General features: G+C 38.3%; 1 protein-coding gene across 1 annotated transcript in view; it reads right to left on the bottom strand.

Annotated features, from left to right (window-relative positions):
- LOC150078556 (microtubule-associated protein RP/EB family member 1-like) overlaps nucleotides 1-14,606 on the bottom strand; it is a 128,186-nt gene that overhangs the window by 29,330 nt on the left and 84,250 nt on the right. Inside the window, exon 6 of the mRNA XM_090384982.1 lies at nucleotides 12,684-12,781. Coding sequence (XP_090241108.1) covers nucleotides 12,684-12,781 — 98 coding nt within the window. The remainder of the gene's footprint in view (nucleotides 1-12,683; nucleotides 12,782-14,606) is intronic.

Genomic DNA, 14,606 nt, shown 5'->3' with positions numbered 1-14,606 from the left:
TCTAATTATCGTCCCATTGCAATTACTTCTACTCTTTCTAAAGTAATGGAGAAATCAATGAACTGCCAACTCTTAAACTACCTAGAAACCTTCTGTCTGACCAACAATTGCCAGTACGGATTCCATCAGTGTTGACCCACTGGTGATATTCTGGCTTATGTTATCCATTTAATGACTAATTCAATGGAAAGGTTTGGTGAAACACTAATAGTTGCTCTTGATATCTCAAAGGCTTTTGATCGTTTTTGGCGAAAAAGGTCTTCTAAATAAGCTTCCATCTTATGGTTTGCCAACTGTTTTTTGTAATTGGTTATCTGGTTTTCTCTCTGATCGCTCACTCAGGGTGATGGTAGATGGCTCTCTGTCTTCTAACTACTCCACTAATGCTTGTGTCCCCCAAGGTTCAGTTCTTTCCCCCACTCTTTTCCTCTTGTATATTAATACCTTCTTCCATTGACTGAAAATCCTATCCATAGTTTTGCCGATGATAGCTCATTGCATTCCACTTTCCATTTTAAGAAACCTTGCCCTGCTGAATCAGCTTCAACTTCTCGAAAATCTGCTACCAATTCCTTAAATGCCGATCTTCAGGTAATTCTCCAGTGGGGCAAAGACAACTTAGTTGATTTCAACCCTTCTAAAACCCAGTCTTGTTTTATACCAATTTGTAGGCAAAATGATATCTCTCTTTTGGGGATTACCCTGACTTCTAATCTCTCTTGGCACAAGCACATAACAAATATTGCTTCCTCTGCATCTAAAAAACTTGGTTTTCTCTTTCGCTCTCGGCGTTATTTTTCTACCAAACAGCTGCTCACTCTGTATAAATCGCAAATCCATCCTGCCATGGAATATTGTTCCCACATCTGGGGTGGTGCCCCCAAAACCTCACTCAGGCTTCTAGATTCCACTCAGAAGAGGGCAGTTAGGTTAATTAATGACTGCTCCTCTTTAATAGAGTCTCTCCAATCTGTCTCATAGACATACTGTTTCTGTCTGCATGCCTTTTCTACAGATACTTCCATTGGCTTCTATAATTCCCACTCTCTCTTTCAAAACAGTCCAAACACGTGCCGCCACCAGCCAACATCCATTTACTGTCCAACTTCAAACTAACAGAAGCAACTTTTCATCTTTCTCATTTATTCATTCAACTGCCGTTTTTCTGGAACAATCTTCCTTCATACGTATTTCCTGAAAATTACAGTCTACAGAAGTTCAGTCCAATGTCAACAAATATCTTCTTTCTTCTTCTCAACCTCCAACCCAAGCATGGTACTAAGTACTATAGGTTCTAATACCGCCCATGTTTGGGGTTTACATAAAAAAAAAACAAAAAAAGGTTACAATTCACTGTACTGCAATTAATTTAGTGTGCGAGAAAATTTCACTGAGCATGGGAAAATTTCAAATCGGCGTTGGAGTTTTAGTGCTGTTTTGGTATTCATTTTCAAGCTATCGACTCCATAAAAATGAAACGATTTCGTTATATATGTCAAAGATGCAATCTGTAAAAGAACATCATAGTGATCTGCGACAGCCTTATAGTCAGATATGGGTTATAATATAAGGACAGCATTAGAGCGAATCAGCGTAAAGCGAACCGCATTATAACGGGGGCCTGCTGTATATATTTTTTTCCACTCACACGCATTCATCTTTTTCTCACACACCAGGGGGATGCAATGTAAATTTAAATACTAATTGAAACTACAGCAGGCCCCCGTTATAAATTGGTTCGCTTTACGCTGATTCGCTATAACGCTGTTCTTATATTATAATCCGTATCTGACTATAACGCTGTCACAGATCACTATAATGCTCTTTTACAGATTGCATTTTTGGCATATTTAACGAAATCGTTTCGTTTGATGGAGTTGATAGCTTGAAAATGAGTAACAAAACAGCATTAAAATGTTTCCCCTGCCGACTTGAGAAATTTTCTCGCACGCTAATTTAATTGCAGTACAATTAAATTAGCGTGCGTGTGATCAACATTTTAAAAAATGATCAAGTATATTGCTTGTAATATTTGCATTATATGCATTTATCCGAAGTCTAGTCATCACTCAGTACAGTATTAGACATCGTGTGTAACGTAACGGACAGTTTACTTGAACAGTGTATCATAATTAATGCGACCAACGCAGTTACATTTTCGAAGAGTTAATAATGGCCGATAAGAATGAAAAAGCAAAAGCAACGTCTGCACAGTGCGAAGACTATAAATGTAAGAAAAAGACTGAATTTGAAAATAAAATTAGACGTTTTGAAGCGAATGGATTCCGGTCAACGACAAGCGGATGTATGCCATAATTTAGGACTTGCAAGTTTAACTGTAAGAACAATTATAAAAAAAGATAAAGAATTAAATTTAGCAGTGGGAAAGATAGATGTTCCACTGCAAGCAACTAGGGCCAGGAATGAAGGACTTTAATTTTATTGAAGATAATATCCAATGCAGAATTCAGTTAAGTTAAATATTATAAAAGAGAGAGAGAGAGAGAGAGAGAGAGAGAGAAAGAGATTAGCCAATATGATTATCTGAAGAAAACTCACCTAAAAAAAAAAAAAGGTGGAACCATTTATAACTGGTAAGGGCTGGTTGAACAGATTTAAAATCCAAGGAGAAGCCGCAAGTGCAGATCAAGGAGCTGAAACTTTCAAAAAAGAACTTGTTAAAATTATTGAAGAGGAGTATTATGTGTTATATTTCTCAACAAGTTTTTAACATAGATGAAGCAGGACTTTTGTGGAAACGAATGCCTAAAAGAAGTTTCATATTGAAAGGAAAAAAAAAAAACATGCCAGGTTTCAAAGCGGGGAAGGATCGGTTGACTTTATTGTTGGGTGGTAATGCTGCGGGGGATTTTAAATTAATACCCCCTTTTAGTTTATTTGGAAGAAGGCCAAAGTTCAATCCAAAATCGACACATTTTTCATGATTAAATTCATCAATTAAATTAAATCAATTAAATTCATGATTTTAATTGGAATTTTAAGTTTCATTTTCATACGTAAATAGTTACCACATAATTATATACATATGTAATGCAGAATATTTTATATGTACAAATATTTGAATATTAAATATTTTGACCGACATTTGTGCATCTTTTCACTACCGTTTATTATTGTTCAGGAAAGGTCCTATGGCACCGACCGCAACTCACAACACATATGTTACCTTATGGGAATGCGGTGCTCGCTTAGCACGGATTCACTTAGTGCTCTGTTTTTCCAGAATGAATTATCAGCGTTAAGCGGGGGTCATCTGTATAGCATTTATGGTTTGTGTTCTTTTTCTCACACATGATATGAATGAACTTTCATTCATTCTTCTGGCTTTCATTTCATTTATTTGACTCTTGCTTTCTGCACTGTCCTCTCTGGGCACCTCAACTTACTGTTATTTTTCAGTTGTGGTGCAGGCCTAGCCGCAAGTTTTTTGCAGGCCAGGGGAGAATCTAGTGATAGTGTTTGTGTTGTTAGTATATATAAAGTAATGTAAGTTATTTTTAACTCTATTTTTTGACCAATTACATTTGCTCTTCCACTCATTCCCATTCACTCTCTTTTCCTCATGCTAGGTCACTCTTTCTTTCACCAAAACTGCCATTTATTCCCTTTTAGCATAATTCATAGTTCACTCAGTGCCCAGCCTTCTATTCATTCTACATTGCATCCCTTTGCTACTAGCTTACTGATATTTTTCAGCTAATCTGCTTACCCAGCTGCCTGTACATCTCCCTCCCTACGTGGTTACTTATTTGGCATGGGGCTCCAGGTTCCTACACATGGCAGGGTAGTCCTGGGGGGACCTCCATGTCAGGTTGCAGAATACTGCCATCCTGACAGTTTTTAAGTCATCGTCTGGGCATGGTGGAAAACTTGGGCAATTTTAACCATTGATTAATTGCAGGGGGGCTGAATTGTCATTCTTTGGATAGTTCTGCACATTTCAAATACTTTCTGTGTGAAAGGTGTAAAGGCTTTATAATTTGACTCTTCTATGATGAACAGATGTTCTCCCCTGGAAGAGGGCCAATCTGTGCTATTAGCTGTTCTGGGGATGTCATATATTATACATTCATATAGAATGTGTGCCCAGTCTTCACTCTCGCCACAGGTGCAGTTTGGGTTATCAGTCAGGCCCAAGGAGGTTAGTTTTGCCTTTAGGTAGCCATGACCTGTCAATATAAATGTTGCAAAAAGTCCGGTTGCTCACGTGTGGACAATTTGTTTATTCTATAACAACTAGTGGAGAAAAGAAGAGCAAGGAATAAAAATACCTTTCCTGGCTTAGGAAAGACAAGCATGATTGCCTTATGCCAGGAATCTGGAAACTGCTCTTCTTGAAATATTCTGTTATATAGAAAGAGCAGTTAGTCCATGGATTTTGCAGACTGTTATGTTATCCTTTGTTACCCTGGCAGCATGTTATCCTTTAATTTATATTTATCCCATGCATTTTTCTTCTCTGCCATATGTTTCATTAGTTCATCCAACATCCATTTAGGCCTAAACCCTGAACAATATTTCTTAGTTGGTATGTAAAGCCTAGTAGCTTTCAAGATAAATTCTTTAAATGCCTCCCATTTTGGATTTGCTGTTGGTAACATCATCAGTTGGTCCTACCGTATAGAATTTAAATACTGTCTCGGAGCACCGTAGTCGCCTTTATGAAAGCAATAACCCTTCCCTTTACCCCTGATGGTAGTTACCCCTTTGAGTAAATCTCACTTCAGCATACTGTGATCACTGCCACCTAGTGGTTCCTTTGTCTGCAGATTCTAAATGCATGAAGAATCACTACTGATAATCAGATCAATAGTATTACTCCCTCTAGTTGCCTGAACATGCTAATGTAGAAAATAATCATCCAATAAATCCACAAAAGCCTTGCTAGTGTGTGAGTGACCAACCCACAAATTCCAGTCAATATCCGGGAAATTAAAATTCCCCACTATAAGATTCTGATATACTGGCCCACTCCATTTCCCTGTACAGTTTCTTATTATACTCATCAGAGTCATTAGGACTTAACACACTCCTACTCTCAATTTTGATTTCCCAATGCTTATGTCACACTAAACTGACTCGACACTGCACTGTCCAGGATTGTCGACTGTCTTCATTTCTTTGTATTTTTTGTGTTTCTTAACTAATAGCATAACTCCTCCTCCCTTCCTGTGCACATTGTACTCCCCAAATTCCAGTTCTCCATTCCTTATATCTGTGTGACACCACATCTCTGATATCCCAACAATATCTGCCTTTGATGTTTTGAGCAATACCTAAAATTCATCAAATTTATTTACCAAACTCCTGGCATTGGTATATACACAAGTATACATGCACCTTTTCCTATTCTTAGCTACCCTAACACAATCCATGTGTTTACTTGTACCACAGTGACTCCCAGCAGTCTCTGAAATACCCTGAATCTTGTTTTTCAGGCCGCTGCTCATTCCAATAGAAGCAGTGCAAGAATCACTTTCACCTGTGGCAGTGGCTAGTGTTAATGTATTAGTCCTTGTACCTCCCCAAGCTAGAAGTTTTCCGACCCACCTAACACTGCCTCGATAGCATCAGCAAATATTCTTGCACCCTTTCAATTTAAGTGTATCCCATCCCTGTAGAAGCAGTCTCTGCTGTTAACAAATACAGACCAGGCTGAAAAAAATTCTACCCCTTGAGCCTTGCCCAATCTTTCCAGTGCTGAATTGATCGACAAGGCTCTCATCATATACTCCCTCCTATTGTGGCTGGGCAGAATTGCAGACACTTTCAAATTCAACCCTAATTCACGGCTTTTTTTCAACAGTCACCTGTACTTGTTAACTAATTCCGCCGGTCTCCTACTCTTAATATCATTAGTGCCAATGGGTACAACAATATCACCTTTTGTGCCCTTAAAAGATGATATCCGCTCTACGACATCATCAACCTTTGCTCCCAACAGACATACTCTGGTCCTGTTCCACCTACCCTTTTTACATACCACGTTTCCCGTTTTCCTGACAATAGAGTCACCAACAACTACTAGTTCCTGTGGGACCAGTGCATTCTGCCTTGGGGGTTGCTGCTGTGTTGCGTGATGATCAAGTGCAAGCTCTGGCGTTGATGTGGGCAGCTGAGAGCTCACTTTAGATCCTTTGAGGGCATCCACCCTGTCCTTCAAGCTCTCATATAGGCTCATGTTGTCTGCGAGTGTCCGAATTTTTGGCTCTTATAACAGTGTATAGTATTTGGAATATAGGAGTAGATATGACAATTTAGATAACCAGCTTTAAAAGTATTTGACAAGTTTGGTGTATTAAAAGTGAGTATTATGCTGCGTATTGGAATGATATTGCCATCCCTACAAGTCAGAATTCTTTTGGCTTGAATGACCTTTTGATTTTGCAGTTCTTTCACAAGCTCCTCTTCCGTTACATTCAACAGATCCCACTCAGAGATAACACCTTTTGAACTATTTAGGGTTGTGTGGGGAGAGGATTTTAACGGGATTTTAACGGGAATTCCCCCAAAAGTTGTAACCTTTAACAACAATTCTGAGTGTTTGGACTGGACTGTGTTGTTTCGACAACTAAATCCCCTGATTGTAACCTCTTCACCATTTTAGGAGATCCAGCAGTATTTTCTAGAAATCTCTGTATCATAAATGATGAGAGTTTGCTCACTGGTTGACTACTTAAGGAATGAATGATAAGGAAAGTTGGATACTCCGGTTGGTGATTGTCTTTTTATTTTTTTGTGCTTATGATGCGCATTACATTCATCAGAGTTATACAAATCTGTGGTATTTGAGCTCTGAGGCTCTAATGCTGGATAATTTTCTGTATCCATGTTGGCTCCTTTTTGCCCTGGGGGATTTGTTTTTACACCCAGGTTACCGGCCCCGCCACAGGGAGGCAGGAGCAGTGTCGCCTGTGGCCAAACATAGAAGCTGGTACGATTAGCAACTAATAAGAGTAAAGAAAAAAGATACTTTCCTTTTCCTGGTTCTCTTTTTATACTTTTAAAAAGTAGAGCTAATCAACAGAAAGACTTATGAATGAAATAAAACAAGGTAAAATTCAGTTGCTTTAGAAAATAGCTCTAGGAATCGCAGTACAAAAAGCACAGAAGATCACTTGGCCTCAAGAATTTCTTGGCACCCGGGGGCACCCCTCCCATTAATGTTGGTACTAACACAGGGTGTTATGTCCACTGAAATTGCCCAGGGGTAAGATAGGAGTAGGCAGCTGCACAATGAGATCATCATGATCTTTCTAGGAGATATCAGCCCCAGGTAGCAAATAAACCGAACACACTGTTAATATGAACCCTACCATAAGGCGAACTGCTACCGCTTCTATGTTGATGGAGAGTGGAATAGTTTGAAATGGGGTATGGTTGCCTAGAAGTATAGCAACATCCCCATGAGCAGGCCCATCCTCGGTTCTATCCTTTCGAATGATAGTGTTACGAAGGGAAGAGTTTTCATTTTGCCTTCAGGTATGTCTCTTGTAAGCAGAAGCAAACTGGCTTACACTTTTGCAGGAGGGGCTTGATGTCATCATTGTTTTGCCGGAATCCATGACAGTTACATCGTAGGAATTTAACCATTGTTTTGGTTTGGTGGGTCCATCAGGCGACTTCTGTGGTGCCGAGGGCTTACTTTTGTCAGTCTTGGTTTTATCTTTTCTGGGGAAGTACGGATACTGTCCAGTGTTCATTTCCTCCTCAGCAAAGAGTTCCAAGACTGAATCTTCTTGTATTCCTTCTCCTCCACATCCATGTTTTATTGGGTACTAGGTGGTACTTCAACTTTCTTAGTTTTTTCTTTGGCAATTGCTTTTGTTACTTGTGGAGCATTAGGAGTTACTGATATAGAAGAGACAGCTATTTGTCTTTGTGTGTGGGTTTTTGTGGCTTAAGAGGTAACGTGCAATGGGAGTGAATGACTCTTTTCAAGGAATGTTCATGTCCATCTCAGTTCTGATGGAACATCTCCCTGCTACCTTCTGGGCGTAGGTGGGTTTGTTGATATTTAGAGACTTCACAGCTTTCCTTGCGTCCTGGTATGATATGTTCAGCTCTGCCTTCAGCTGTTAAATTTCTTTTTCTTCTTTCCACCTCTGGCATGCACATGAGCAGGCTGGATGTTCTCCCTCGCAGTTAATGCAGGTAGGTTTCATGGCTGAACATGATGCTGTTTTGTGGTCCTTTGCACAACGAGTGCATGCAAGGACTCCCCAAGAGTTGAGTGTTCTGTGTGGTGACACTGTTATGGGTATTCCTCTGATTGATGTTGGTCGGAGTAGCAGTTCAGACTACCTATCATTTTACATTCAATTAAAAGGTCCCCAGAATGGAGCCTCTTAACTGATTTAGGGGAACCTGCTAACCCATCTAACCCTTTTTGTATAAAGAAGGTGACATTTTGCCAATCGGTTTTTCGTTGGTTGAATGTATGATTAAAAACCTTGGGACAGGCCCTGATGGCATTTCAGTTTGCTGTTTCTTTGTAGCAATAGTGCTATGTGCGTCTTCATCTATATTTCCAGATAGGGACTGGGTTGGGGGCCCCTGAAGAAGTAAGTTTATCAGGATTCATGAAGTTTTTGAAATGGTTCAGTGTCTGGGCTCCGCATTCATCACGAAGCCGAAAGGGACGCCCACTATGTGGCATGCAATAAATGCGCTTGGGAGTGAAACGCCAGGGCTACCCAGACACCATAACCCCCAGCCAGAATCCTGTCCCTCACACCATGAGGGTGGGGGCTTGGCATTGACACGGTTGACCCTCGCAGGTGAACCCACTAGCCAACTGATCCTAGACGAGCCATTCAGGTCAACTCATCTTGTCGAAGCATGGGCCAAAGTGGTGTATTGAATGGGCCCCTCAACCACCAAGATCCCCCTTTCCGAATATCCACCGGCCAATGCGAATTCCATTGATGTTAGCCTGGAACCTAGGCTGTGGGCATTGGATCCCAGTGTTGCTAATCTGGAGGTCCAGCAGGGTCACTGGGAAGTCTCCGCGTCCTAGTACACGTAGTCAAGTTTCAAACAGAATATCTAGCCTTTTGTAATGCCTACTTTTCTATGCGTCACAATTCTAGTAGCTTATAATGCAGCCATATATGGGAGTTTCTCATTGCACTTTTTCCTGGTTAATATTACACACACTAAAATATTTAGGGAGTCCATAAAGTCTGAATAAACTAATGAGCTGATTACTTCTTTTTGTTGAAGGTTTACCCCTATGCAATAAATGTATCATTAAACTCACAGAATATATCCTCTTGCAGACATGAAGTGCAGACAGAGAGGGAAATAGCTGCAGAGTTCAATAATTATCATTAGAAAAACAATTCAGTTTCAATCTATCGCAGTAAAATTTTTGGATAAAAAAAAAAAAAAAAAGAATAAAGGTTTAGTTACTGATAAAAACTCATTCTTGTCATTCCAGCATACCAGGAAGAAATTCAGAACTAATCACTGAAGTTTCACACAAGTCCTACAAAATGAATTAAGTACACGACTGCATAAATAGATATATTACAATTCATAGCCTTTTCCATACAAATAACACATACAAACTCCAACTCTTTCCTCACATATCAGAAGAAAATCCAGACAGATGGGCTGACATGTATATGTAGATTTTGGAAAAAGTCTAATTATAATACTGGTTATTATATTGTTAATTATGGGCTATAGGAGAATCACCACAGGCAACTAAGTAACATGGCGCAGAGAAAATTAATGGTTTGGTATAGTAAATGTTGGACTATTTTTCATTAAAAGCATTATAACTGGAAAGGATTACTTGAACATGCTAGTGATAATGAGCTGGGTGATAAACCTGACTAGTTTATACTGGGTGATAAACCTGACTAGTTTACAAGATGATGCACCACCAAACTGCACACTACCCATTTAACACTGATTGAATTAATTTTCCTTAGTGGAAATTTCATTCCATAATAAAAAATTACTTGTAAGATCTTATGAGCAGAATCGTACATGCAGTTTGATCTATTAATGATGGCATGTTGGAAAAAATTTCAGAGAAATATGCTGTATCAGTTAAAAAAAAAATCATTTTGTCAGTGGCAATTTTAAACAAATAATGCAACTGTATTAAAACAAAATCACATATACATGTGATTACACTGACTCCAGATTCTATATATTAATAAATATACACAGTGTCCATAAAGTCTGGAATAATCACTGCTTAGAAACTGATATAAAAAAAATATTATCAGCCATTTTCAATCCACTACAGGATGAAGGCCTCTCCAGCAACTTTCCAGTTCCTTCTGTTTTGTACAATGGCCATCCACTGGCTACCCACAAACTCATGAATTTCATCTGTCCATCTCTGTCATTGTCTTTCAGGTCTTCTTCTAGTTCCTCTTGGGTACCATTCTGTTATTTTCTTAGTCCATCTTTTTTTTTTTTTTAGGAGCATTGGCAACTAAGGTCATATTACTCTGGGGATATGCGAGGGTCATGGGTCATTTCCTGAGCTTTCCGCATCCTCCGTATTTGGTGGTATCGGGCTCGAACCCAGGTCTAATCGAGAAGCGTGTGCTATGCACTACTGCTCCTGCCCATCTGGCTACGGAGGCACCTCTTAGTCCACCTGTCATCATGTCTTCGAGCTATGTGTCCTGCCCAAGACCATTTTAGTTCTTTAGTTTTCATAAGAATGTCCTTTACTTGAGTTTGCTGCCTAATCCATGTGTTTCTCTTCTTATCTAACAGTCTGATTTCCAATATAATTCGTTCCATTCTTCTCTGTGTAGTTCTCAGCTTCTCTTCCATTCTTTTGGTGAGTGCCCAAGTTTCACTTCCATAAGTCATGGTGGGGAGTATACATTGGTTCATTATTTTACATATTAGGCAAACTGGGATATTGCTCCTCAGTATGTGACTATTTCCTGAATGCTATCCATCCAAAATTTATTCTTCTCTTGACTTCCAGCCATTTATCATTATTACATCTAATGACTTGTCCCAGATATGACTACCTTTTCAATTACTGCTCCTTCAATCATTATATCCCTTTCTGTGGCATACTTGTTCATCATTACTTTTGTTTTAGCCACATTCATCTTTAGTCCAAAATCTTTACTAGCTGTGCATAACTGATTAAGATTTTCCTCTAATTCTTTGGGATCATGGCTTATGACCACAATGTTATCTGCAAATCGTAAGTGGTTTAGGTACTCTCCGTTCACATTGACTCCTTTCTGCGACCAGTCTAATCTTCTGAAAGCTTCTTAGTAGAGCTTCGGAGATATTGTCTCCCCTTGTCGAACTCCTTTCTCAATTTTAAATTTACTACCGTCTTTGTCTAGTCTAATAAAGGAGGTAGCATTCTCATATATTTTCTTCAAAATCATGATATATGGGGTATCTATGCCTTGTCTTTCCAGTGCCTGAAACATTGCCTTATGCTGTATGGAGTCAAATGCCTTTTCATAATCCACAAATGCCAGGCATAATGGTGTTTTTTATTCATTTGCTTTCTCCATTAGCTGTGACATTACGTGAAGGTGATCCACAGTTGAGAATCCTGTCCTAATGCCAGCTTGCTTTTCGGTTAATTCTCATCAAGTATTCTTTCTAATCTATTAGTAATAACCCTTGTGAACAACTTGAAGATATGGGATAACAAACTAATTGGTCTATAATTTCCAATATCCGATTTATCTCCTTTCTTATGCAGCAAAACTATGATTGCATTATTCCGCTCCTTAGGCACCACATCTTTTCTAATGCATTTTGTGAAGAATCTTGCCAGTTTTTGTGTCATGTCTCTTTCTCCCAATTTTAACAACTCTACATTAACTTCATCTCCTTAGGGCTTTGTTATTCTTCATTTTCTTCAACGCACGTTCTGCCTCATCAGGAAGGATATCAGGTATATTGTATATGTTATTAATTTGCAATCCATTTTCCTCACTGCTGGCATCATTCCCTCGCTCCTTGTATAACTATTTATAGTAGTCTTCTGCTATTTGAATTATGCCTTCTCTACTCACTATTCTTCAGTTTCAGTATAATTTGTCTTTCTGTATTACTGCTCATGGCTGCTGATTTAAATCCTTTGTTTTCCCTTAATGCTTGTTCTACTTTTCTTGTGTTAAATTTTCTTACGTCCTCTCTGAGTCTCTTTCTAATGGCTTTGCATAACTCAGTATACTCAATTTTCTCCTTATCAGTGTTCATTTGTCGTCTTTGGTTCATCATGACAAGTGTTTCTTGACTAATTAAAAAAAAAAATATTAAGATATATATATATATATCTTAATTTTTTATTATATATATATATATTGGAGATATGTACAATATTAGAATAATCAAAGATAATGGATATTCACAAATCAGCAGCTAAATATTTAAAAAGGACAATTAAATAACACAATCTTGTCCATGAACAGAACAGTCTGAAGAGCATAAAATTTAAAGCGGCATTACCAGAAAATAGTTTCTGCAGTGTAACATGTGATAAAAGTAAAGACTAATTTTTAAAGCATTTTTTTTGGATTCTGAGAACTAGCATATAACTACAGATAACAGGATAAACAGTAAACCTTTAATTTTTTTTAGTTTACCATAGTAAATATTTTTCTGACATTTAAAATGAAGGCAAATTAAAATATGCATATATACACCTGATTATTCAGTTCTTCTAATTTTATAGCATCTCCACTGCCTCCACTTCTGTTTGCAACCTGTCCTACTCTGGCTGTTTTGGCTTGTGGACAAGGTGCTAGGAAGAAAAAAAAAATTACTTTAGGCAGATGGCAGAAATAAAAGTGTAATATCATTTAGCAACTGTCTTTAAAATGAGTTTTGCATTATCAATAACTTGAAATTTTAGTATCCCACTGAGACTCATCTCACATTGGTTTTTCCCAAATAAGTCTTATTGACTCTCTTGAATTAAAAATAAAATCACTTTTGCTTCAATAAATGTGCACTTCAATAAGTGCGGCAAGTCAGATTTGAATGCAGTGATGTTTACATGCCAATGATATATATTTAATAACAACAATTAATCCTTTTTTCCTTTTTTTTTTTTTAAATTTTCTTTTTTCTTTAAGCAAGCCATGTTTGTATAGCATACTGGGGAAAATCAGGTCAATAAATAATTCCAGCTCAGCAAAAAAGTTGAAAATCATACTAAATCAGAGGACTAGTGGACTAATATTACTTGGGTTAACAAGCATTAGCATTAGTAGAAGCAATTGATGCAAGAAAGTAAGCTTACACAGCATCAGCCAAAAAAAAAAAAAAAAAAAAAAAATTTCCATTTCACCCATCCATTCACTCCAAACGTTTGTCCACTTCTTCCTTGAATTTATTTAAGCTATCAACTTCCATGCAAATTTCCACACATCTATTCGACAACCGTCTTTCCTCAATTTTTATACACCTGAATCAGATCACCTCAACATCTTCAGATGCTGCCATTTGCAGAACAACTTAAGTCTTTCTTCATAAGAGCACCCCTTTGTTCCCCCTCACCAGTCTTGTTGCCCTTCTCTGTATATGTTATAGCAACTGTACATCCTTCCAGACTTGTATACAATACTTAAGGTATGGCCTGACCATTGCCTTATACAAGGGGATAATCACGTCCTTATCCCTGCTAGCAAAATTCCTGTATAACACTGACAATACTCCATGACCTACTCTGGCAGCCGGTCTACACTGCTTAGAAAACTTCATATCTGACTGCACAATTACCCCAAGTCTCTTTCATTCTCCACTACCCTGAGTGTAACACCACTTGGTCAGTACATTTCTGTGCAGTTATTGCTACCAATATGCAGTACTTTGCAGTTGCCACTTCTCAGCCCATCTGCTTAGCTTTTCCAGATCCTGTTGCACCAGCATATTGTCATTAATGCTGCCAACCATTGCATCATCTGCAAACTTTGACATTAAGCTTGATATAACTTCACCTATATCATTGATAAATATACAAAACCATGGGTACACCACCAATAACATTCGTTCACGAAGAGCATTATCCATTGATTACCACTCTGTCTTCTCCCACTCAACAATCTTTTTATCCATTGTAGCAACTTGCCGTTAATGCCATACTGCTACAATTTGTATGGTAGGCTTCCATGTACAACAGTATTAAAAGCTTTCCTGAAATCCAAGTACAGTATATGATATCAAAATTATTTTTTTGCATCCCGTTCCTTTGTGACCACATCATAGTATCCAATCAAATTGGTCACACAAGATTTACCCTTAGCAAACCCATGCTGTGTCTGAATTATTATTAGTCTTTTTTAGATGATCCTGCAATGCTTCTTTAACCAGTGACTCCATTATTTTCCCTGGAAGAGAAGTCAAACTAACAGGTCTGTAATTACTCATGTCACCCTTTGTGAAATGGACATACATTTGCATATTTCCAGTCCATCGGGATGTCTCCTGACCCCAAGGATGCTCTCATAGTTAAGGGTTTTCTTACTTCCTTTGCCGCCTCATTTAATATAACTGGATAGATCCCATTTGTCCCAGGTGCCTTTCTTATGTTTAACTTCAACAATTTCTTCTCCGCTTTGCTCTCA

The sequence above is a fragment of the Mastigoproctus giganteus genome, chromosome 11 (genome assembly GCF_048544385.1).
Source record: "Mastigoproctus giganteus isolate SK-2022 chromosome 11, ASM4854438v1, whole genome shotgun sequence".
NCBI lineage: Eukaryota > Metazoa > Arthropoda > Arachnida > Uropygi > Thelyphonidae > Mastigoproctus > Mastigoproctus giganteus.
Note: the sequence above shows the minus strand (reverse complement) of the source record. Positions and strands in the feature narration are given on the sequence as shown.